The 26,097-nt window shown below is 40.7% G+C and overlaps 2 protein-coding genes across 4 annotated transcripts in view; one reads left to right on the top strand and one right to left on the bottom strand.

Moving 5' to 3' along the window:
- The first annotated feature begins 1,596 nt into the window (after window positions 1-1,596).
- On the top strand, window positions 1,597-25,060 carry ippk (inositol 1,3,4,5,6-pentakisphosphate 2-kinase). 2 transcript variants are annotated; one of them, XM_044172919.1, is made up of 15 exons: window positions 1,782-1,852; window positions 5,819-5,878; window positions 6,295-6,362; window positions 8,744-8,839; window positions 10,470-10,536; window positions 12,914-13,032; window positions 13,334-13,423; window positions 14,244-14,302; window positions 14,593-14,665; window positions 15,615-15,767; window positions 16,288-16,408; window positions 17,264-17,399; window positions 17,510-17,612; window positions 18,675-18,766; window positions 19,682-25,060. In XM_044172919.1, the coding sequence occupies exons 4-15, from the start codon at window positions 8,801-8,803 to the stop codon at window positions 19,923-19,925; spliced, it is 1,296 nt and encodes a 431-aa protein (XP_044028854.1). In that variant the 5' UTR covers window positions 1,782-1,852; window positions 5,819-5,878; window positions 6,295-6,362; window positions 8,744-8,800; the 3' UTR covers window positions 19,926-25,060. The 2 variants fall into 2 exon arrangements, with proteins under 2 accessions (XP_044028843.1, XP_044028854.1); XM_044172908.1 differs by lacking the exon at window positions 6,295-6,362 and having other exon boundaries at window positions 1,597-1,852.
- Window positions 24,953-26,097, bottom strand: part of LOC122865028 (centromere protein P) — a 100,828-nt gene continuing 99,683 nt past the window's right edge. The window contains exon 9 of one of the 2 annotated variants that reach the window (XM_044172943.1): window positions 24,953-25,351. In XM_044172943.1, coding sequence (XP_044028878.1) covers window positions 25,221-25,351 — 131 coding nt within the window. In that variant the 3' untranslated portion in view covers window positions 24,953-25,220. The remainder of the gene's footprint in view (window positions 25,352-26,097) is intronic. The other variant, XR_006375373.1, reaches the window with a different exon arrangement.

A 26,097-nucleotide genomic window follows, 5' to 3' on the forward strand; every position in this document is an offset into this window, starting at 1 on the left:
TCTCATGTAAATGCAGGCATGACTCATTAATCACACGATCTACTGTGCGTCTCAAATTCTGGATCCTCTCACTTGTCAAGCTGTCAAAAGTACATTGCAGCCCCGCCCCCGGTCCCACCTGCCCAACCTGTCCAACCCTGTTGATACCTGGTCTGACCAATCACAGTGGAGTAGGCGGGACATCAGTAGAAAGCGGTAACAGGACAGGATTGACAACTTGTCAATCAAAAAGCCAATCAAGCTAGACAGAGTTAACCAGAATAATACCGGAAACGACTTAAAAATAAAACAAACTAAAAGTTCTGTAAAGAAATACTAGGTTGACATAATGACATAAATGTCAAAATATTCAGTGGTCAGTGTAAAACAATAGACTGTATAAAACAGTACATACATCCGTCTTTAGAAAAAAAGGAACAAGAGTCATGATATTACGTTAAAGTAGTATTTTTTGTCTCAATATTAGGACTTTTCTCAAAAAATATTAGCTTGAGATGACTTTCTGGTAATAGACATTTCTTCTCGTAATATGACCTTTTCCTCATAAAATCACAACTTCTTTAATATTCTCACTTGTAAGATTAAAACTTTCTTCTTGTAATGTAATTTGTTTTTCATAATATTACAAAATTCTTGTTCTTGTAATCTGACTGTTTTCTCATAAAATTACACCTTTCTTCTTGTAATGACTTTTCTTCTCGTAAAATTATGACATAGTCTCATAAAACTTTTTGTATGATAAGACATTTTCTTTTAATGACTTTTTCCTCGTAAAACTATGTATTATTACTATATTTATTCACATATTGTGACTTTTCTTGTAAGATTGTTTTTTTTTAAAATCAGAAATACTTTATTGATCCCCAAGGGGAAACTCTTTCTATCACGTCAGAGCACACAGGAATAGAAGTACTAGGCAAAAAAAATATATAATACACTATAATACAGGTCAGAAAATAAATTAAGTACCAAGTGGATATAAGTATAAAATAAAATAAGTGTGAAGTACAAAGTGGGTTTACCGGTTGATGATAATAATATGGTATAAAGTAATAGTGCATGAACTGCCAAGTTAAGTGTGGCTTATTTATAATGAGACTGAGGATATTGCACAGCAGTAATAGAGGTATGAATAAATATCAAAATCAATAAATAGGGAATTTAAGCATATTGCCCAGGAGTATTAACACAGGACATTGCACAATTATGTCAAGTATTGCATAGATGTAATGGCCAATGTCCAGTTTAATGACTTAAGGTCATACAGACTGACACATAGAGGGAGGAGTTGAAGAGTTTGATGGCCACAGGCAGGAATGACTTCCTGTAGCTCTCTGTGGTGCTTTTTTGGGGGGCTAAGATGCCTTTTTTTTTTTTTTGAAAAATTACAACTGTTTTCTCATAATATTGTATGATCTCGTTAAATTAAGACTTTACTCTCAAAACATCACATTTTTTTGTCAAAACATTTCAACTTTATGCAACTTTTTGTCTTCCTCTCACAGTGAAACCCAATCTCTCGTGTCATTGCGCAAGAACAGTTAGTGTCCGCCTAACGGGACTTTTATTTTGAAGTCTCAATCGGAAGTAGTATTTCGGTGGGCGGCTTGGTGAGCCGGGGCCGGGCAGCAGCAGAAGTCAGTTGGTCCTGTAGTACTTCTGAGTTACTGCTAGCAGCCAGTAGTGCCAGTTGGAGTACTCGTATGTTGCCGTGCCGTTGTGTGTTACTTTCTGGCCGTTAACGGGAGCTCAGTTTGTCGTCGTTGGCGTGATGGAACTGGACAAGATGGACGAGAACGACTGGAAGTACCACGGAGAAGGAAACAAGAGCCTGGTGGTCTCACACGTACAGGTGAGTAGGCTAGGCTAACACGAAGCTAATCCAAGTTGGGCTAAAGCAGGAGGAGTGTAAATTTAGCTTTAATGTGACACCCACCGCCCGCTCAACACTTTTCTAACGTTAAATATGCTTCAGCTCGGCGTTGCTGCCGGTGGAAACTTTGTAATTCTCTGGAAAGTCAGTTTATGACTGAAAGGTGAAATGTCAACTGCCAGGATTTTTATTTATCATTGGTAACGTTACCATTAGCCTGTGTTTGCTAGCTTAGCCGGCTTGTAGCCAACAGCCAAGAGTTCAAATTAGTCCAACCGATGAAGAAGATCGTTACACCGGGACAACAACGCTTTTAAAACACCACCAATGATTAGAAATTACATGTAGATGTATGTCCAGTAAGTGACGGACTGACTGGGTGGTGTTGAATCATGAAATGTTAGATGCTGGGGAGCTAATTTAGCCGTTAGCAGCTCCTCTGGTTTTTCATCCAGCTGCTGGTTGAAGTCACACGGAGCGGAAACACGTTACTGGGCTGCTGCATAGCGGGACCTGCCTGTTAGCTCACTCTGAGGCAGACATCTAGCCTTTTCACTTAATTTCCATGCAGGTTAATCCGTGCTGGCTGACCTGGGCAGGGTGGTGCGTCCACTGACATACCCCTGACCGACTGTGGGAAAGTCTCATTCACGGGACCGGTCTGATCATGTTGTTATTGAGCAATCGGTGACATGTTATGAGGGCATGACATCTCAACAGCAGTGTTGTAATCAGCTGAGGAACTGTCAAGCTTTCTTGGGGTTTTGATTGTTTACAAAGTAATAAGTAAAAAAACATTTCTAGTGCTGGGAAACAATTCAATGTTATTGTTTACTGACTTCAAATGGAGTATCATATCATATTGTATGATCACTTTTACAAAAGTTGATTCCAAAATATTACAGTTGTAAATGCTGATACTTTTTTTTCTCGATATGTTACTTTAAGAAATACTACAAACTCTTTTTTTCACTGTCTGAACACAGGCAGGTTTGTCCAAATAAAATACAGTCTAAAACGGGCAAAATTGTGATTTAATTGAATTATTTGATCAGAAACTGACCAGACATTTGATGCCAGCTTTCAGTTTTTGATAGTTGATGCTACGGACACATTTCGGTTAGTATCAAAAACATTTTGAGCAACACAGTTCATTGTGTTGAGTATCAAGTTGTATATTTTGTTTGTGAATTTTTGTGTGTAGACATTTGCCATATATATATTGATATTGAAATACATATTCTTATAAATATTGCTGTACTGATTTTAACTGTATTTCCCAGACTATATCTTTTTTCATTGTTAATAGTTATCATAACTTTTTACAGATGAAAAACTGATAGTTGAAGTGCAAAACAACCCTAAACAGCATTAGATAATAGAGTTTGTGTTGCATTGCAGTCAGATATTCTCTTTGCTATGTACATTTACAATTACTTATTTTGTTGAAGATGTTGCTTGAAACATTTACATTTGGGGTTTGAAGGCTAAAAGGTGTCTTGATATGTATGTTTGCTCCAAATGGTGTATTCTACATTTCCAACATTGAATGTCACATTATGACACAATGCTGACGTGACTCCACTGGGAGTCGCAGAGATAGAAATATAAGTAGATAGATATTATGGGTGGGCGATATGGATACAATCTCTGGAAAACATTTAGTTTATGACTAAAATAACCAGACAGAATTGTCTGTTTTTGGCCAATCCAGCAAATTTAATATCCGACATGTCAAAGTACTCAATTAGATTGATGCAAAAATCATGTAAAAATACAATATTGCCATTAATCAGTCCTGCTCATCCAATTGCAACATTTCCCACTAATACGACAAGAGATAACGACAACATAAGCTAACTAACGTTTGCCAGTATGTTTAGTCGTTATTGCCCAACCCTAACTCACTCACTCCCCCCTCAACAGGAGTGACTATGTAAGAGGGGACTGTGAACCAACTGAGAGACGAATGGTGGAAGGATAAACAGAGTATGAGTGTACATAACTCCAATTATAATGTATTTATTATTGTTATTATGATGATGATTACCATACCTTCTTAAACTTAATGTAAACTAGAAACCTGGTTTCCCCCCCAGCTAGATTTGTTCTAAAGAACGCTGATTTCTTGTCCTTGTATACGCATAGCCGGGTTTGTACTACAGGGCTGTACGTTAACGTTTTTTGCACATAGCACTGGCGCTACAGAGGTTGAAAGTTTTGTAGCACAGGCCACAAAACTGTAGCTCGAGTATAAAACGTCTGTTAGCATCTCTCTAAAAACAACCACAGGTAGTGCAGTTCATCACTTAAACAGGCCTGTGACATTAATGTTGCATACGAGGCACACAAGACATGTTTTCAGACATTTTCTTTATTTGCCCATAATGGTAAATTGCAGGGACTTAACACCTCTTGATTTATAACACATCCATAAATTACACTTGTTCTCTTTATCAGTAATTTACGCAAACAAACATGGGAATATATGGACATAAAGACTAGAATCCCAAATTTCTTAAACGAGATTTCTTTAACGTAAAGAAACGTTTAACTACCATGGGCTCCTTTTTTTGGACAGTCAGCATGGCCAATTCCAGTCTAAATGAATTAGTGTAAAAGTAGGTTTGATTTAAAACAAACAACAAAAAAACTCAGTCAGTCAGTAAGTACATGTACATACAGTATGTGGTACGGAGCTTAAAGGTCTGAATGTTTCTATAATACAATTTCCCATTAGTAATCAGGGGAAAAAGTTACTACTGTTCTGACGAGGATAATTTTTTTGAATTGCTGAATGATGAAATTATACCAATTCTTGAGTTTTTGTATATTAGATCACATTCAGTGTATTTCTAAGCACAGCAGTAATCAAATTTACCTGTGAGGCATGCAGTGGAACAGAATTACATGCTCTCCGACCTCTTCTTTAAGCAGGTTTAGGGGTCCTCCCCCAAGAAAATGTGATGTTATTTGACTAAAAACTATGCATTTTACATAATTTAGACTATTATCATGATAATATCAAATAAAAAAACACACATGTTGTAGTTTTTCACAATACACTCAGACATTAGCAGGAAAAAAGTGAAACAAATATGCTCCCTGATGAAGTAAGTCCTGAAGTTATCCCTCACATTTTTGTGAGTGATCGCACTGTGTGTCATAAAAAAATAATAATCACAAAATAACAGTGGTTAAACAAGGCTTACAGTGAAGGGATTTGCTCATCCTCCCAAAGTCAGGGTGAAGCCACTAACTGGGTGGGTATCGTTAGGATTACATCTTTATCTTATCATTACTCTTATCGGCCCGGTTCTTTATCGATACTCTTACCGGTTCTTTTTCATTAATAAAGAATTGGGTTTTTGTTATTTATTATTTTAAAAGGAATTAATTCAGAACGGGATTAGAACTGATATATATTTTAAATATAACTAAATATTGTTTCTAGAGCAGCAACAGCTGACTGACTGGGAGTGAGATGCTTTGCCGAAGCAACAGTGCAAAACACAGCGTTAGATATCTTTTCATGTCAATATGAGAAGTGTAAAAATATTTTCGGTTCATTATGAAACTGTGGCGGACCGCCACCGTCTAGGTAATTAATGGGAAACACTGCTCTTATCCTCTGAAATTATTTAATTCAAAGTCTAACTAAAACTTGACACTAAGTTGCAAAAAACAGCTTGTGTTGATAGCTACTAAAGTTTTTACCTGATTCACCCCAGACTTTCCAGAGTGGACTTACTTCTCCTTTTGCACTGTGGGGGAAACTGTATTGGTATTTTAAACCCACCTCAGGAATCTCTTGGAGATGTTTGTGGATTGAGCCTGCTCAGTAGCTCAGGTGTGAGTCTAGGTCTGCAGGTGTGAGTCCAGGTCTGTCCTGTGTTTAAATGAGGCTGCACTGATCCTAACTGAGCTTCTCTTCTGTTCTTGCAGCTTTCCAGAGTTCTGCGCCTGCTCAAGTATCCAGCAGAGGACTCTGAAAACCCGCCACAGGTAAATACGAGTCTGTGTGTGTCTGCCGCTAAACCCTGGTCCAAAATACAGCTCAGTAAAAACATCTTGATGCAGATCACATGGCAAGTTGTGGGAATGTTTACATCTTTTTACTTAATGTGTGCTTGTTGATTACTTTTTTTTTTTTTGCAATGTGCAGTTCTATCCGTTCTTAATAAAGCAGCAAACAACTATTTGCTATGTAAAGATATAGTGGAGTAATGGCCGCCTGAGCAGAGAATGACGTTATACTCCCTCTGTGTGTGTTGTTATCCGAGCTTCTCTGTGCTTTGTTTTGGTAGCCGGTCCAGCTGCGCGTGCATGTCAGTGTATGAGAGTCCTTCCCTGTGAAACTGTTGGCTTTGAGGAGAGCAATATAACGACTGTTTCTTTTCTCATCTAACGCGTGAATTAAGGATTTAGTTCGACCAAACCAGAGTTGGTGATTGTTGGAACAGTGGAAAGACTAAAAGAGACGGTTTTGGTGAGTTTATTTTGTTTCTGTCCAATTTGAATGAAGTGTGTTTTAAGATGATGAGCGAGGTAAAATTATTGTTTTTATCAATGGAGTCTTGTGGCGAGCAAGAGCGATATAACGTCTATTTCTGGTTCAGCAAAAAGGATCTTACTGTTTTAACAAAAGGTCTCTCTGTGTAGGGATCCTTTCCATAATGTTGTCAGACACTTGGAATAACTATCTGAGCCTGTCAGTGGCAAAAACAAGCACTTTTAGTGGACGTACTTTGATGGGCGAATTTGTCCCCAAGGATTACATTGCAGCCCGTTTCGCGGCTTCCTTTTCACATCTAACTCGGTGAATTAAGGGTTTATTTCGACCAAACCAGAGTTGGTGATTGTTGCAACAGTGGAAAGCCTAACAAAGACGGTTTTGGTGAGTTTTATTTTGTTTCTGTCCAGTTTGAATGAAGTGTGTTTAATGATGATCTGCGAGGTAAAATCACTGTTTTTCTCAATGGAGTCTGGTGGGCCGTAGCACCCTTCTTTTTTGGTCTGAGATGCTCAAATGCAACATTTAGTGGCAGTGAGTAACGCATACAGCACCTTAAGGTAGACAGACACTTTACAGAGTAAGCCCAATTTTAACCCTAAAGTGGTCTCATTTTAGCATCGAGCCCAATTTCCACCAGATTTGCTGTCATTTGATGTTTGAGGGGAATCGATGCTGTCAAGACATCCATTATAAACTATAGTGAGCTTGTTTTAATATTGGTGTGGTATTTTAGAAGTTGTTATTGACTGAAGTCAACTGAACTTCAACCACATGGACATAAGCTCTTACGTCAAGTTCTCACTTCAAAACAGACCAAACTATTCTCATCTTTCACCCATCTGCAGCTCCTTTCTTCTAATAAAACTTTATTGGACACGACAGAATTGATCAGGGTTCAGTAATGTGAGCTCCCACGTCATGAGTGGTCGATTAATTGAAAATGTGTAGTGCGAGTTAACACAATGTACAAGATAAATAAATTGTACAGTGTCTGCCCGGCTTTAGGCTGCTGCACGGTGGTCCGGGTGGATCAGAGATGCACTGTTACAGCTGAGTAAACACTGGATTTAAAAACAAAGACAAAAAAAAGCTGTTAAAGCCGAGTGGGCTGTGGGCCCACGCTGCACCTGAAGGCGCACACAGATGTTAAACTGGTTTTACAGTGAATAACCCAGCTGTCAGCGGGGCTGTGTGATGGAAGAGTTAAAACTGTCAGTCATCCTGATAATGTCTGTCTGTAATGATTGATCCATGACTGAAGGAGGTGTTGGGTGACGTTTAAGCTCTGGTTCGTACCTGTTAGCAGGGTTACAATAGAAACTTAGCAGTGCAAGGCTCCATTTAGTCACAGCTCTGTCTATTGTCTGCTGATCTTACATCCTGGTCAGATTAAAGGCTTGCATAGTCCCTGATCCAAATGTAAACCAAAGTGTAGCCCTGCCCCACCCCAGAAATTCAAATTTACTTGGAGCTGCTCATCTGCTGCTATCACTCTGAAGCTGATTGACTTTTAATACAGGGATTACCAGTAGACTAAAGTTGTTAACATTTTCTGATGCAGTTAATAGTTTGTTAATGTTATTTGTAGACACAGCAGGAAAACAGACGCGTATTTGTGATTCATCTAAAACTCAAACTCATTTAATATATTGGAATTTACTTAAAAAAAAAAAAAAGAAAGAAAGATTGGATGTTTGAAGGGGTTTTGGTAACTGCTGGCACATACCAAATACAAGTAACTGCTCACATATCCAAATACAGAACAAGGAGCAGTGATTTTTGTTCAGACACTCCTGGGCGAATGACTACACCGTCTTACACAAGGAGCAGTTTTTGTTCAGACTTAGAGATCAAAACATGAAAAAACCAAGTCAGCTGTGAGGACAAATGAAGTCAATGTTCCTACAGGATCCCAGTATGGACAAAAATATATGTGGTTACTTTTGATGTAGCTTGGTCTCTAGTTATGTAGGAAGATCTATGTCTATATTCTTAATCCTGTCTATAAAGCTCTGAGCGGGTGATTGTTTGTCCAACCAGGAAATTGTAGATTGTGGGAGAGGTCCGAGGGCTGGAACAGAGTGAACCGAGTCCGATGGAGATCAACTCTGTGAGGCCATTTATCCAGAATCACATGTTGGTGTTTCGTTTAGTGAAGCCAGATAATAACTTAGCTGAGCAAATAACTCCGCTGCTCTGTTAACATTCGATGTCAAGTCTCAGAACAGGATATAACTTGCTGTTTACCTGTCTGCCTACCTGTCTGCCTACCTGTCTGCCTACCTGTCTGCCTACCTGTCTGCCTACCTGTCTGCCTACCTGTCTGTCTGTCTGTCTGTGTGTTTGTCCTCCAGACAGTGGAGCAGGCCTTCAGGCAGATCCAGAACATTGTTGACTTCAGCTCCAACGTGATGAGCAGCCTGCTGGGAGAGAAGTTCATCCACAGCGGGGTAAGACGCTGTTGTCTTCATCTAAGTTTGATCTTACACAACATTAAAGGAGTACTCCGCTGATTGAGCATTGCACTCAAAAGGTGACAAAAAGGGTCAGAATCGATGCAGCAGAACCACTCTTTTTCCACGCATTCTTCTTCCTTGTCAAAACCTGGCGCCCACATTACCCACAATGCAACTCGACCACCAACATTTCAGGTGGAGATTCGGGTGTGTTATGCCAGTAGCCGCTAATGTAGCCTTGAGCTGCGAGCCTCAGGCAGAGATGAAGAGTGGGCTACACAGGTCTGGTAAGCTCACCTCTTTCTAACTCCACACTCCCAGATTTTTGGCATTTTCAAACTTGTAGTCTTCAGCCCCGACCGACGCTGACTCAAGTGACATCACTTGAGATGGGATCACTTGGGATTCTCCTTAAAGCCAAAACAAACAAGACGAGCAATAATTACATGCACACAGCTGCCAGACTAAAAATTAAAACCCACTATGACTAATACAAGTCAATATAAGTCGGGTATATTGGACATAATTCATTAATACTGCCAAAGACATTAAGGGAAAAAGGGCCCCATTTTCTTTAAAAATGCAACATAAATTGCAACACACATCAGGGGTGTGTGACACACCCGTGGCATGTTGAGTCATCAGGACACACCACTGTCCTATTTCCCATTGTTAATGCGCGTCAACCCAGAAAATCACCAGTTTTATCACATTCACTTTGCCGATTGGGGGATTAATTTTCTGTCTGAATGACACATTTGGTGTCTGCTGCTGGCGTCAAATAAGGCCATTCTCAGTGACATGGCCGGTGTGTGTTCCAGAAACAAATCCTTTCCATTTGATATTGTAGAAACCATTTCAGATAACCGTTGATCGAAGACAGAAGGAGAAAAAGATCAAGAGCATTTGTCTTCTTGCTGCCACCATTCCAGACATTTTACTGATAAACACTGTGTGAGTTCAGAGCAGCAAACTAAAGCTGCACCGGATCAGTGCTGACGCTGTTTATAGATTTTAAGAGTAACAATCAAAGATCTTTGACCAGTAACAGTGAAGCCCGGGACAAAACCTTTTAAAAAAATGACCACAGTGCATATGTTTGTTTTTTAAGCACATTGAATCTCTATTGGAGTATACACTCCCATGAGAGCTGGGTGATAAACCAGTTTTCTAAGAGCAGAAATTCACAAAAACAATGAGTTACAGTGTTGAAGTCTGGAGGGTTTTTAGCACATACGCATTCCCCAGGTCAGATGCTGCCTAATTTTAGATTTAATATTAAACTGGAAGTCAGATTTAACAGCTGAATTTTGAGCTGAAAATTTTAGAGCACTATCAGATATTACAGCCAGGTTCCTGACATGTTATATGTTACAGTTATATGTTAGTATCTGTATAATCAGCAGGTTAATATTGTATCGGGGGTGTTTACTGAAGGTGTTTGGGCTGGTTCTGTCATGTATCACTCCCATAATAAACTGAGTACGAGCACACTGCCAGCAGATCACAGTGCTTTACATACAGTAGATAACAGAAACCAAGATTCGGCAGCAGAGACAGAGAAGTGTTGACATTTTCTGTTCACAAACTGGACTAAAGTGACTGACTGACGTTTTCTATACAGGAAGTGGTCAAACTGCCGCTAGAGTTTGTGCGACAGCTGTCAATCAAAGTTCAACATCAAAGACCAGGTAAAACTGTTTTTTTTTTTTTTTTTTTTTTTATCATTTCTGTTGGAAGCATCTGGTATTGAAATCTGTTAAAGGAACAGTTTGACATTTTGGGAAATACGCTTATTCACTTTCTTGCAGGGAGTTTGATGAGAAGATTGATACCACTCATGTCTGTACGGTAAATATGAAGCTACAGCCAGCAGTTAGCTTAGCACAAAGACTGTAAACAGGGGGAAACAGCTAGCCTGGTTCTATCTGAAGGTTACAAAATCAGCCTCATTAAGCTTACTACGTATGAGTCTATTACATAATGGATAGAGATACATGAGTGGTATCGATCATCTCACGTCACTCTTTGCAAGTAAGCGAAAAGCGTATTTCCCAAAATGTTGTACTATTCCTTTAACGTAAAATAAGTTAGATTTGATATGTAGACATTTTAATATTGTGTAAACATGCTGCCCGCATCTCTTCATACTGTTCCTGTTAGTCACCTTGTTATTAGCATTCGTCTTTTTGCATTGACATTTAACCAATTTAACTTCCGAGTATAGAAACTGAAGTCCAACTTGTTACTCTGAGGTTATGTCCGCAAGAATGCAGGTACATTTAAAAACGCTGTTGACTTTCTCAGAGCTCTTCTTCTACCTGCTCTTAAGATTAAAATGCAGTTGGCAAACAACAAAATGCAGCCTCAGTTTCAGTCTGAGTTTCATTCCAGCTGACGTCAAATATCACAACGTAGTTCTAGTGATCTGATGTTGAGTCTGCAGCAGCCCAGGAATGACTGTTTATTTTAATTAGCAAGAAGCATTTATGAGTCTCCATCAACACTGATATCATTAAAGTTTAAAGTTTATTCAGCCGTTTTGTTCAACAAACCTGAGAACAGATCACTGTGGAGTCTCAGGGGATTTTTGTTATTCAAAAGCAGGAAACAGTGTGTTGAATCTGACTTAAAGCTGGGGTATGTAATGTATTTCAGAAGCGTTTTTTGTTATTTTTTTTGTAATTCTCTTCTCTGGGGAAAAAAAAAAAATCTGTCTGTCGCAGGCTTGTAATAAGCCCAGCTAATCATTTCATTCGACCCGAATGAAATGATTGGCTGGGCTTATTACAAGCTTTACCTAGCTTACCCTAGCTTTAATGGTGATTTTGGGCTGCAAGTTTAAAAAAAACAAAACAGAATAAAGAAAATTGGCAATTCAACTCAAATAATTTATTCTAGAGCTGCAACAATAAGTCGTTTAATCGATTAGTCAATCAAAACAAAATTAATCGGTGACTATTTTGATAATCGATTAATCGTTTAAGTCAATTTTCAAGCAAAAATGCTAAAACGAGACAATTTGTTGATTTTCTTTCCTAAATAGTATTAAAGGCATAATATAAAATGTCTAAAACCGACCAGAACTATGTTATATATTTAGTTGAGTTGTGTACGTACATTATCCCAAATGTTTCCAACAATGTTCAAACACAGAGAAATCCGTAATTTTATTAAAGGTAACGGTGCGTTTCATTTGGTCGCCTGTCAACGGCGTCATACACCCGTTAACCCCTCTAGTTGCTATAACTTCCGTGGAAACACAGGAAAGAGGATATGTCAGAGAGTGAGGAAGGAAGTCGGCGAGCCACTCTGTTGTTTATTATTGTTTATATAGCTCACTCGTGATGGTGCGCCGTTATTCACCACTGTTCTGTCGCTGAAGCTGTCCCTGTAAAACTTTAATACAATGATTTCTGCCCGAATCACGTTAGATAGATTTTTATCAGCAATGGCAGTTGTTTAACAATGAAGACAACAACTCCCATGATCCCACACTACTTCACGCTGTCATCAAACTACGTCTTTTGTTATTGTTTTGATGTGAGACCTCTAGCGGCAGAAATTACATACTGTGCGTTTAAATTGAATATTTTTAGGTTTCAGACCGGTAGATAAAACAAGACATCTGATGATCTAAGATCTAGGGTTATATACTGTTTCTGATGTTTTATAGACAATTAAATCGATGAGGAAAATAATTATTAGTTGCCCTACTTTATACTTTCCTCGGGGGGAAAAAGAGGCAAGCAAGTTTACAAACACAAATACACACAAATAATTAATTCACACACACAAAAACAGTCCAAAAATACAAAATATGATGATGTAAGTAACAAGTTGAAATACACAAGGGTTAATGGCAATGACCAATCTGTAGCTGGCCAGCAAATATCCAACACCACGAAGGCACAAAAAGTACAAGGGCATTTATCTATACAGAAGGCAAACTGACCATTTTCTTGTAAATATAACAACATTCAAGTTCACTTACACAGCACACACGTACTGAAAAGTGTGTGTGTGTGTGTGTGTGTGTGTGTGTGTGTGTGTGTGTGTGTGTGTCAGCCTGGCGCTGTGATAAGGTGATGGACATCTACAGCGGCTGTGCTCTCTGTCTGCCCAACCTGACATCTCCAGTCCTCCACCAGCCAACACACACCCCTCCACTCTGCATCGAGATCAAGGTACGAACACACACACACAGACATGGTTTTCTTTTTAAGGCTGTTTTTAAATTGAATAGTGGCGCTGACATTGTTTCATGAAAGAAGGAGAAAACATTTATTAGATTGTAATTAGTTGCGAGCCTGGTTTTAATTTCAGTTTCATCTCAGTGAAAAAACTGTTCTCCCTCCTAAAAAGCAGCCCCCGTGTCTTTGCCCGTGATTCACTCTCACCCAGACAAACTGAGCTAAAACAACAAATCACATGAGTGTGACTGTGTGCCTGTGTTACTCAGCTAATGTTTTTGTGTGTTGTTTTTAGCCTAAATGTGGTTTCCTGCCGTCCTCCAAACATGTCAGCAAAGACATCAAGACCAAAGTGTGCCGCTTCTGCATGCACCAACACTACAAGGTAACTACAACCACAGTACAACTACACCTACAGCTATAGAACAACTCCATAAGGTTATAACTACAATTCAACGTAAAAATACAGAACAACTACATCATGGTCGACGCGGTTATATTTGAATGGATTGGCTAAAATAAAGCCAATCAAAATCGCATCCTTTCTTTATTGTATTCTACTGTGTTTTGTCCACCAGTGCAGCATTTCACTGCTTATGAAAGTAAAAATTAGAGCATGAAACATTATTTTTGTGTGAGTGACTGTTTTGACACCTGGATTGGCAAAGTACACGGATTCACTAAAGCAAAGCTCGGTGTACAAAACATTCAGGTAGCAGCTTCTCGTTTTTAGCCGTCGCTGACTGTCGCTTTCATAGTTTCACAAACGTTGCAGGTGGCAGATCATATCAGCTGTCACTAATTAACTTTGATTCTGTCAGTAACTTGATGACTTGAAACTAAACTTGGCTGTTGTCAGGATAAAGTGCTCTCTGCGGCCGGTGTCTGTAATCAATCAGAGATTGTTTGTGAGGGAAGAAGCTCCACTCTGTGACACGACTGTACAACAGCTCCAACAGAGTGAGACGTCTTCTCTCTAGTCGCATTCCCCAGTTAAACCTTCCTTCATATCATATCAATAATTTAAGCTTATAAACGTAATCGTTATGAATCAGGACCTTCAGTATTTGGATCAAGTATCTCGTGAAAAATCAACATTCAGGTAAATAGAAGTATCGGATCGGATTCGGTATCAACAGATTCAGTATTAAAGGAACCAAACTCTTTTTGTTGTTTCTATTATTTTATTACCTCCCTCCCTCCAGGTGGCCAATGGGAAGTGGAAGAGACGCAGTCTGTACTGTCCTCTAGACCTGTTCTCAGGGTGAGATTACCATCAACACTACTGCATTTACTGTGTGTGGAACTCATGAACAGTTATACTGTAATAATGTATATACCAACACATAATAACAGATACTGCATGGACAAAACATTAGAACACCTTTCAGTATAATACAGTACAATACAAATACACCACAGCCTCAACATGTTTCACAGAGGACTTCTTCTTCTCTGCTACTCCTACCACCAAACTGCAGATTCAGCTACTGATAAAAAAGCTGCGTTACTGTTCTGCAGCTGATGTTCTGTGGTTTCTCTCGTGTTGTTCAGGAACAGACAGAGAATGCACTTTGCCGTCAGACACCTGATAGAAGAACCTCAGAACAACTTCAAAATCTTCAAGGTGAGACACAAACACTGCCACACCTGTCTGTCTCTCTCCTACACTGTATAATGTGGAACTTTTGTGTTGGTGTACTTACGTCAAACTTAAGAATGCATTTTTGCGCAGAACGAGGACTGTGGATTTTGTCCTCCATCACTTACATTGAAATTGCTTTAAGAAGGGATCTCTTTGGATGTGGAGACCACGAATCACTTTGCTGATTCGACTCACTTCGTTCAGTTCAGACTATGTAGTTTGTTTACTTTTACTTTTTTCCCCTACGCTTAGCGGCTGCATCACCGTTCAAATGCACTCAAGTACGTACAATAACAAGTGACTGTCTTCGGTTCATTAGTACATTCAGTCAGTTTGTGGTCCAAGTTCAGTTCAGTACAATACTAGCCTACACAAGCACTGCACTTAAGGGTAATAGCTCAGCAGCCGTTTATTTACGACTGAGTAATCAGATTGATTGTTTCTGTGGCTTTAAAAGTCTTTTAATAGACTTTTAACGAGGAAGTAACGTACTGTGAATCACAGCCAGAATCACCAGTGAGGAGCTCCTCTACTAAAAGCTGCTGATTCGTTCTGTGACAACGGTGATTCCTTATAGTCACTTTGAAAGATTTGTTTGTACATGTACTGAACTCTCTGGTATGGACAAGAGAAACAATTGCAGCGACCAATAACCCTCTCATGTGCTTTGACTTGTTTTAAGATAGAAAATGTGAAAATATTCTTTAAATAGTAGTTTGTTTGTTTTTTTTGACACCTGTGATAATCTGTGTCAGTTTTCTCTGAAAGATCAATGGATAGATCAAATGCAAAAGCTCAAACAGAAAACCTGGAGCACCTCGGAGTGGAGGGGTTAACAGAAATATAAACTGAAGGCGCTCCGCTCACAAGTTACCGATGTAACTTGTATGACACGTGTGTGTGTGTGTGTGTGTGTGTGTGTGTGTGTCAGGGCGGTCAGTGTATTTACAGCAGTAAGGAGGGCAGTGACGACTCGTTGGACCTGAACTCTCTGCTGTATCATCTCAGACCGTACTTCATGTACGGAAACAACCGCTTCACCAGTCACATGGCCAGCAAAGCTGTTTTGAACGACTTCATCCAGGTAAGACCACCCAGCACACAAATATACACATATAGATAAGTGTTCTTTAATTATAAGTAAAAATATGTGTGTGTGACGGTGTTGTACAGCTGGGCAATAAACTAACACGTACATATACCAACATCAATGCGCATGTGACGTGACGTGTGAAGAGAAACTCACAGCTGGTGTCACAATGTTAGTTGGATATTTATTAGCTTTATTGACAAGAGTTAGTGTTTGACTTAAATTATAAATAACTACATTTTAACATAAAAAAAGTTAAGATAGTCTGCAATTATTGATCTGATGATATGAAGGTTTAACTGGGAGATTCGGACTCCTGAAACTGACGTGAGACTCACCTCTCAAAACAAAAACACACAGTGTGCGATGGTTAGGAAGTTTAGAGTGGACTTTCTTTATTTAACAAATCAGACTCCGGCTGCAGAGAGGACATTAACCAGGTGTCACTGAATGTGTTTGCCTTCAGACACACTGTGGTGAAGCCTCTCAGGAAAATATCTCTGTCTGTCTGTAGGTCCTGGTGAACGCCCTGCTGAGTGGTGGAGGGGGAGATGGAGGGGTGGTGACGGACAGACAAGGAGAAGGGCGCAGCTTCTGTGAAGCGAGTCTGTTCAACAAGGAGAGGATTCTCCACGGTCAGAACCTGCCTGTCCACCAGCCTGTTTACTGACTTCCTGTTTGTTATCTGTGTTCATCCAAACAGGTTATCGTGACGTCAGTTCTACTGAACGGATAATTTAACAGCTACAGCTGAAAGAATTGGTCGATTTACTAAACTAACAATATGCAAACTGTAAACCAAAACCAGACATTCTTAGCACTATTTTATTTATTGTCTTTTTATTTGAGCTGCAACAATTAATAGATCGACAGAAAAATAATCAATTCTTTGATAATGACAATAACTGTTAGTTGTAGCCCTTGTCCTTACACTAGACTCTAAATTACAGCAGTTGTCATCGAGCCTCTGGATTTTATTTTTTCCTTACTGTTTTGTCCCTTCACCCCAAGACACACTCATCTAAATCAACATGTGCAAATAAACAGCTCACTTTAATTTCAACCTAGCTTCAACCCCCCAAATCACGACTTTCATGATTTAGTGTAGTCTTTAAATAATAAAAAAAAAACAAAGAATGAGTAACAGAAGTCGCAGAGCTGCTGTGGGTCACTACTTAGTACCGGCACGCTGCTGACAAGTTTTTTATGTGAATTCTAACTCTGTAGACGAGTCTAACAGATCTCTGTGCAGCCTGTCTTTCCTCTTTTTCTTGTGCAGCAGCCTCCTTCAGAAATATTTGTGGTTTGAAAGAAGCGTTAGTGTCTTTTCAACACAAACATTTTGCTCCTAACATCTGAATCTTATTAGGTAATTGTGTGAATCTGAAAACCTGACTTACATCTTTGTGCAGCAAATATTCTTCCTGAGTTCGACCAGAATTCTGACCTGAACAGAAAAGATGACCTCCCTCCTCTCTGTGTGCGTGCAGGCTCTCAGGGTTTACCCAGTGACAGTGTTTTGTTCAGGATTCTTCAGACTCAGATGTTGGACACACTGGACATTGAAGGACTCTACCCTCTGTACCGCCGAGTGGAGCAACACCTGCAGGACTTCCCCAAGGAGAGGTAATACACAGATAACTACCAGAAGAAAACTGTAGTAAAAGTGTCTGTGTAGATAAATCTAATTCATCCGTCACCGTCTGGTCTCTGGCGTCACTTCCTGTCTGTGTCAGAACTCGTCTCCAGATAGACGGACCATACAACGAGGCCTTCCTGGAGAAGCTGCAGAAATGTCCGACTGAGGACGACAGCTCTGTGGAGTACGCTGTCGCCAAGGTCAGTCTGGTTCCAGTTTTTCCTGATTAAACTGGATCTCACAGAGAGCCAGAAACTGACGTCAGGTGCTCTGTGCGATGGTCCAGGTTTCCTGCGGTGACTTTTCTCCCAGTGTCAGCTGCTGGAGCATTTTAACACTTAATAATAATAATAATAATAATAATAAAACTTTATTTATAGAGCACTTATCAAAACAAAGTAAAGTACTTCACAACAAGAGAAATAAAATACCACAGTGAATGATGAAATATAAAGAAATAAAACACATAAAATACACAAAAGCAATAAAATAAACAATAAAATAAACAGCCAGTTCAGGTAAAATCAGGATCTGCTTTCAGATAAAAATGTGTTTTGAGACGAGACTTAAACGAAGACACTGACTTAGACAACCTAATTTCTTCGGGCAGGTTGTTCCAGATCCTCGGGGCCCTGATAGCAAAAGCTCTGTCCCCCTTAGTTTCATCCTGGACTCAGGAACAGACAGGAGACCCCTGCCCGAAGATCTCAAACTACGGGTCTAAAATATAATCTGGGGCCAGGCCATGAAGAGCCTTAAAAGTAATCAACAAGATCTTAAAATCAATCCTAAAACCAACAGGGAGCCAATGTAAAGAGGCTGAAAGAGGTGTGATGTGGTCGTACCTCTTGGTCCTGGTTAAAAGCAGAGCAGCTGAGTTTTGTACAGTCTGCAGTCGTGTCAGAGTTTTTTGATTAAAACACTGAGCTGAAAACAATCTGATTCACTGAAAATAAAACAAAGGTATAAGACGGTGTCCACAACACCTTTTTAAGTGAGACGTCATGTATGAGGCTCATTTTTTTTGGATCAATTCATAAACTGGCTTATCAAGAAGGAAACAATTGAGGTCATGTAGTGACATCGCCATCAAGCACAAAGCCTGATATTGAAGGGTGGAAGTAATGTACCGGCCCATTAACAGTGTTTTTTGTTTTTGTAAATCAGTTACTAAATCAGGCCGGTTTCCACATGTATGTGATGCCTATACTGTCTCCGCTCAGGTGTTTACCTGCCTAAACTGCTGTGTGTTTTGACTTCAGGTCCATCAGTACCGCGCCGCCATGACAGTCAAGGACTGCTCCATCATGGTCGCCCTGGTGCCCAGCAGTGAGGAAGAGGAGGATGATGAAGGGTAAGAGTTTAATTCTGAAAAGAGTGTTGATCACAAGAGTCAACTTTCAGTCTTGAACCAGATACTCACCGATGACCTCAGCTCACTTAAAAGGTGCCCTGTGAATCTTTCTGTAAACAAATAAAGTTTCTGTTTACATTCAGTGTTTCTGCCCAAAACACAGTGTGTATCTTTGACTCCTAACAAACGAGTTAAACACATTTTCTTTCTCAAAACATTTTGCAACACTGAGTTTTGGAATAATTTGAAACCTGTATTGTTTACGTCCATGTTGGCAACAGTCTTCTTCCTCCACTCCAAGTCCACAGGGTACCTTTTTAATATGAAGAGTGCTGCACTAAACACACTGTTTATTGTATTTGTTCGTTATAACACAGTAAAGGATCGTTGTTAACTAACACTTGGCCCCGTGTTCCTGTTGCAACCTGGACATCACAGAAAAGTTGTATCGAGAGATTTACCTTTAACCTGCTACACAAAATCACGTATCACAGAAAATACCAAAACATACTCTGGTTGAAGCTTCTCAAATCTTTTCTCTGTTTTAGATCATTGCAAACTGAATATTTTTGAGTTATGGTCTGTTGTTGTGACATTTTTCACTATTTTATGTAACTTTATAAAGTAAACCACTAATTAATATGTTGGTTAATTTGTTAACCTTAGAAATGGTTGACTTTATAAATTGCAACTGAACACACCATTAATTTTGGTCCCTGAATTTAAGTTATACTTAACCACTGGAGCAGTTTTGGGGTTCAGTGCCTTGCTCAAGGGCACTTAGGCAGAGATGGTGGGCTCCATGAAGGCCACCAGGTGGAGCCAAACATCAGCTCAGCATGTTAAAACTGAAACATTAGAGGCTCCCTTCTTCCTGTTCATTAATACTCCCCCTCTGCTCTCCTCCTCCCCCAGTCAGAGGCGGCTCAGGGACTTCCTCTCCTCCAGACCTCCTGCTTTCTCTTACTCGGTCTCCATCTTGGATCTGGACCCGAAGCCGTTCGACAGCATCCCCCGCCAGCTGCGCCTGGACCAGAAGATTGTCTCGTGCTACCTGAGGACTGGCGGTGCCTTGCCAAAGGGCTCTCTGCCGCCGCTCCCCGGCATCTTCACAGCTGCTGAGAGAGAGGACTGCACGCTGCTCTTCCACCCTGTGTAAACGCCCGATCAGAGCCGGACGACCCTGAAGATGAAGACTAACTGACGCCACCCTGATGCCTCACACAGAGGGGAGAGGTCTAGAATCACGTCGGACCAGAGCTGCTTATCCGAGACTTTACTGCAGCACTTGCTCTTCACTCCGCTCATGTTGACAGTTAATAGCTCTGGCTGCTGCTGCTCAGCAAAATTTAAATCTCCAGGAAGTCACAACTAAGTCACCAGACGTTTAAGCGACTTCCAGATATTTCTGTTACTGATTCTTTGTGTTGTCGTGGCGACCGACTTCTCGCTCCTGTCAGGAGGTGAATCCCAACATCATCGCTCTCTTCATATTTATTAGAAAAACTCACTGGGAGGCTTTGTTCTTTCCTCTGGTGACAAGAGAGTTCGGATTTGCCTCCCGATAGGACTTTTACGGTCGTCGTGGCAACCATCTCTGGCCGTTTTCGTTCTCCGTGGCGACGCTGCTGACAGCGAAGCTCTGAGAGAAAGAAAAAAGAAAGGAGAATGGAAGTGATGGAGAGAAAAGCAGGTTTTTGAGATGTGACGTACGTTTGATGTCATTTCCTGAATGTAGGCGGGGCCTCTGGTAGCGTCGGCACTGAGGCGGAGCCAATATGTATGTGCAGGTTGAACTGAGTTCTGTGAAGCATCACTATGGTAACAGAAGCACTAGTTACCATAGCCACAGCAACAGAGGAGGGGCGAAGCTAACATGGCTGATCTGATCACCAAACGGTCGGTGTGAGTCTCGGCAACTAGACGGAGGAGATGTTTGTTGTACCCATAATCCTTTGCAGACATTTGTGTCCTGGAGTGAGTTTCAGGTCTCTGCTGGACCCCACGGAGGTTTTCAGTCCAGCTCATCACACTGATCAACTCATAACTATTTAATTAATGAGATGAGGTGACGCAGTGTTTGGTTGTACTGAAAACCTTCATGAACCAGGTGGAGAACCAGAACTGTGACAGTGAGCGACGATTCACCTGCTCGCTCAGTTGGTGGCTGGATGTTAACGCGTTCCCTCGTCAGGAATTTGTGCCGAGATGTCGAAGGTCAGATGTTTGTGGCTTTATTTTTCTCTGTCAGGTAAGAGAGCTGAGTGTCTGCAAAGAAGAGAAACTACTGTTTTTCTCTTTGGCCCTCTAGTGAAATCGGTCCAGTTTTTGAGCTATATCTGTGTGAAATTTCTGCCTCTGCTGCAATACAATGTCGTCTTTGATGCTCACAGCTTTGAAATTTTTATCTCTTTTCAGAAACAGTGTCGCTGTAACTCTGGATGATACACAGACGACACTGGAGGCCGCTTTTATAGAAACTATTCATTCTGAAGGAAAGAGTTAAAACTAGAACAGAGGTGTTGCTGTTGAAATTCTTAATGTCTTTTTCTCAACACAAACTAAATTCCACTCACCTCTGTTGTATTCGGGCTGGAGGCAGAAATTCCAGATATCAAAACCTGGACAAATGAGGACGAAACAATCTCATAGAGGTATCAGTAGAGGGAAAAGAGAAAATACACTCAGTGGCCACTTTATTAGTGACACCTGTACAATATAATGCAATCCAGTACAACAGCTCTGTTATAAATTCTACCTTTACAAAACGTATTTTTGTCTGTTGACACTGTCAGAGAGGCGTTATTATACCGAAAGGTGTTTCTAATGTTTCGTCCGCCACCAACTAAATTCTCAATAATTATCATATAGTTAAATTAACACCTCTTTGACAGTGTCACCAAAAACCGAACATTATGAGATTCATACAGTAAGGGTGGGATTAGCGGCAGAGCTGTTGTGTTGGATTGTATTGTCTTACATAGTACTGCGTGTATATATTTAAGTAATTTGAGTAAACTGACCCTTTTTAACGGTCCAGCTGCGAGCTCTGACCAAGCAGTTCTTGTAGAGTTCTTCAAGCAAAGATGTTTGTTTCCAGTTGCCTTTTTCTGACATAAAACCTCCTTTTGTGTTGAAAAAACACATTATTTTAACTCTTATTGTTGTCAGAACAAGATTCAGCCCGTTTTGTTGTAAGAAAATCCGCGTTTCTGTAGTTGTCTAACATTCTCGTTGATTAACCTGGTGATGCGTCGCTTTATAAAAAGGTACGGTTACGTTACACTTCGGTCCTGCGAATATTTGCTCCGTCTCCCAAACCACAAATTCATTTTGTTTTGGTGCGGACTCACAGGTCAGAGTTCACCTATGATTTCACACAGCCGGCCAATAGAAACACTGTGGTTGGAAATGGAGAAGTCGGTGTGTCATCACACTTCATTGAACAGAAGACTAATGTGACCGTACACTTGCAGAGCAGAAGATTGTGAAGTGAAACGGGGAAAGTTATAACATGAGATGATTGAAAACAGAACAGGGATGCGTTTGGTCTCCTTAGCAGAGGTCAGAGGTCAGCGTGTCTGGTCTGCTGTAGATCCATTTGACCCACCAGAGCAAGGGCTGCTGGGTAACAGAGAGCAGTCCTCTTCAGATCAGCCGAGCTTCACGCTGCTGCTCCGCTGTTTTTGTGTGCCATAAGTGGCTTGTAGTGTGTGTGTTTGTCCATGTGCCTAAATGTTCTGGTGGGACAGGAAGAAGGTGGTGGTGTGTTTGTGTGTGTGTGTGTGTGTGTTGAGAAAACTTAACTTTGTTACAGGCTGCGATCCACTTTGGTTTGTCTCTACTCAGACATGACAACTTTAGGAGCTGATGTGGACGCAGCCGTGAACTCCCAGTACCTCGAACTCCTGACAACCCGAACCGAAGCTCGACAGGGTTGTCTGATGTTTGATAAACTATGTGTTCAGGAGCGCCGGGAGGTTTCTGAGGGCGGCGAGACTTGTACCCAGTCTTTGTTACCATCAGCAGATGAGTGTTGACTGCATTTCCGGGACTTGAGTCCGTTCGGGTCCAGATGTTGTTTGTGTTGTCTCGGGTCTTGTCGTCGTCGTCATCGTCAGGTACAAACTTTGTGACCTGTGATTTCCTCTCCTGGTGATCTCATCGTCCTTTTTAAACCAGCAGCGCTTACGGAGGCTTCAGATTTAAAAAAAAAAAAAAAAACTGGTAACACTTGACTTCAGTTCCTCTGTTTACAGTGTCCACTTTCCAACCTCCACAACCTCCATCAGCCAATCAAACGTCTGAAATCAAATCACACTACAAGACTGAAACTTCAGACAACGCTTCACACTTTGCTCTGATCTCCCATCATCAGGTGTGTTGTCGTCAGCTGATGATGAACGGCTGCTGCCTCGTTTATCAGCAGCAAGTTGCCATCGCTGTGACAGGAGCGATCGCGTGTCCACCCGGTCAGCAGCAGGGCGATGTGGTCAGTAGTTCTGTTAAATCCAAACACTAAAAAGGTTTAAAACGAGACAGATTTCACTTCCCTTTCTGACTGACATGCGACTTCGATGCCTGGTTGTCTGGGAGACGGAGGAGTTGAAAGGCTGGAGAGTGGACCGCAGTGAACTGAACCAACCACTGATCGTTCTAACTGTTGAAGACGCAACGGGCAGCATGAGGGGAGAGCAGAGGCTCATGGGAGTTAGAGGGAGGAGGGTGGGATGTCTCTCTGCAGTTGTAGCATCGTCTCAGAGTGTGACAGTCACAGATTTGATGTTACTGTGACTTTGGTTTGATTAATTTTGAAACTTCTAAACCGTTTAACTACTATACAAACTTTACACCAAAGCATCAGATCATTACAGCGTCCTTCTGTGTCGTAGCTGTGACATTACTATAATACTAACCCTAAAACATTTTGATTTGGTTTTTATAATCTTGTCTGTGATCACGAGAAAACCGCCGCAGTTTGTGTCTCATCATCAAGTCACGGAGCTAAACCCGTGTTTATGGTTTACGAGGGTTCACGTTATCACACAGCTCAAGACGGTTGTATGTCCGTAGCGTGACGGTTAAAAATACGGTGCATTAACAACATAACCATTAAACTAGCGTTTGGTTACCTTGAAACATTGTCATGCCCTTGAAGAAGAAACGGGAGCGAGAGAGCACGGCGCAGGTAACGTTATCCGAAAGATAAATCCCAGACGATCTTTGAAAACGCAGAACATCATTTAACAACAACATGTATTTCCAGAATCATTGAAAGACTTTATTCTGTCGACCTGGATAAAAAATATTCTCTCATGATAAACTAAAGATTTTAGTTGCAACTTTATTTCCTTATTATGAATGTAAATATAAAAAAGAAAATAACATTAATACAGACAAATATGTGATAAGATTCTCTAATTTTGTCGAGCTGTTCGTTGAGTTCCTTTCTGACCACGGAACCAGCAGGTGACAAAAACTCAACTCAAGGTCCACTTACTTGCTTGTTGTGGAGCTTTCAACTGTACTATGCATTCTTCATCAGTAGATTGAGTTTGTTAGTTGTCAAACTTTAACTTCAACATGGATGAGAAGTCCTAGAGGTGCTCAGAATCATGGGAAGTTTGAACGCCTACATTTCCTTGAAAACTGCTAATGAGGACTGTGTGATATGGTCAAAAGCTCCAGAACAAGAGAGTAAGTGGATCTTGAGTTGAGATAGTTTTATCAGTTTATAAATTTGGTTCACGTCGTATAAATTGAATAAAGTGATGTGTTATTTTCCAACTACCATCTTTGTGTGGTTTGGGAAATCTCTTCAAACGACCGTATGGGTTTTTGAAATATTGTCTGGGATTTAACGCAACGACATGAGAGACAAACTGGGGCTAAAAACCAGCGTACGCACAGCTGATACGATTCTGTTTAAGATTACAGAACAGCTGTTTTGTAATTGAGAAAACAGACTTTATTTAGACTTCTCAGTCCTCAGAGAGAGACGGAGCTCCGACAGGTGAGCTGGAGTCTGATTGGTTGGTTGCCTCTGCCTCCGCCTGCTGCCTGAGCGTCAGCCTGCAGAAACATCACAGCACTGTGATACCTACAGACTTCTAATAACTGCGTGTGGGTAAATAGCTGGGAGAAGAAAACTATTTGAAAATACAAAGGCGACACTGCTGTCTGGCATTTTGTATTTAAATTATTTATTTTTGTAGATTTTGACCAATGAGCTCTGCTGTTACAGCCGTCACAGTCGAGCTCTTTCTATTGAATAAAGATTTCTAAGAGACTAAACCATCGCTGTGTCTTTACTGATCCGTGTTGACTTTATCTGTACATCAGCTCAGTTGTGACATGTTTAAAATATAAAAGGTTTTCATGAAGGCTAGACAGCTGGCAGTGAACAGTGTTTTACATTTTAACCTGTAGTTCTGCACAGAGATGAAGATGTGAGTTATGTGTCCTGTGAAAGGCTGACCGCCCTGATGACAGACTCCATGGCCGCTTCAGGTCCCAGAATCCTCAGCAGGCTCTGAAAGGCCTCAGCAGCGCCGCCTACAGCCTGAGAGGGAAGCAACTGCAGCGCTGCAGAGACACGAAGACGAACGAAAACTGAACATCATCTCCCCTGAACAGTTTGACCTGTGATGATGTCATTAAATGCATGATGTGCAACAGAAAGGAGTGAAAGGGAAGGTTTACAAGATGGCAGTGAGACCAGCTATGTTGTGTGGTTTGGAGGCGGTGTTGAGTTGAGGACGGACAGGATTAGGAATGAGTATAAGAGAGAGACAGCTCGGGTTAGACGGTTTGGAGACAAAGCAAGAGAGGCGAGATTGAGATGGGTTGGATGTGTGCGGAGGAGAGATGCTGAAGATGGGGCTGCCAGGCGAGAGGAAGGCCAAAGAGGAGGTTTGTGGATGTGGTGAGGGAGGACAGGCAGGGGGTTGGCGCGACAGAGGAACACGCAGAGGACAGGAGGAGACGATCCGCTGTGGTGACGGGAGCAGCCGAAAGCAGCAGCAGCATACTTTGGCTTTATTTTATGTGTCTGCAATTTCCAAATAAGTAAGTAATTTGGCACTAATTAGTGGGGAAATAGAGACCGTGGTCAATTTGTACACTTCCAATTAATTAATTCCAAATAATTGTTACAAGAAAGATTGACAGAATCGATAACTGATAAATTATTTTTTGTCATTTTTCAAGTAAAAAATACCAAATATTTGCTGGTTCCAGATTCTCAGATGTGATTATTTGATACTTTTCTTTGTGATATTTAAGAGTGAACTGAAAATCTTTTTGGGCTGTAGGAAATGGTGATTGGCCTT

The sequence above is a fragment of the Siniperca chuatsi genome, linkage group LG2 (assembly GCF_020085105.1).
Source record: "Siniperca chuatsi isolate FFG_IHB_CAS linkage group LG2, ASM2008510v1, whole genome shotgun sequence".
Classification (NCBI taxonomy): Eukaryota; Metazoa; Chordata; class Actinopteri; order Centrarchiformes; family Sinipercidae; genus Siniperca; species Siniperca chuatsi.

Coding starts and splice junctions, on each gene's coding strand:
- ippk (XM_044172908.1), top strand. CDS start 1,772: ATGGAACTGGACAAGATGGACGAGAACGACTGGAAGTACCACGGAGAA. Junction 5,879..8,743: donor ACTCTGAAAACCCGCCACAG/GTAAATACGAGT, acceptor TTTGTCCTCCAG/ACAGTGGAGCAGGCCTTCAG. Junction 14,303..14,592: donor CCTCTAGACCTGTTCTCAGG/GTGAGATTACCA, acceptor CGTGTTGTTCAG/GAACAGACAGAGAATGCACT.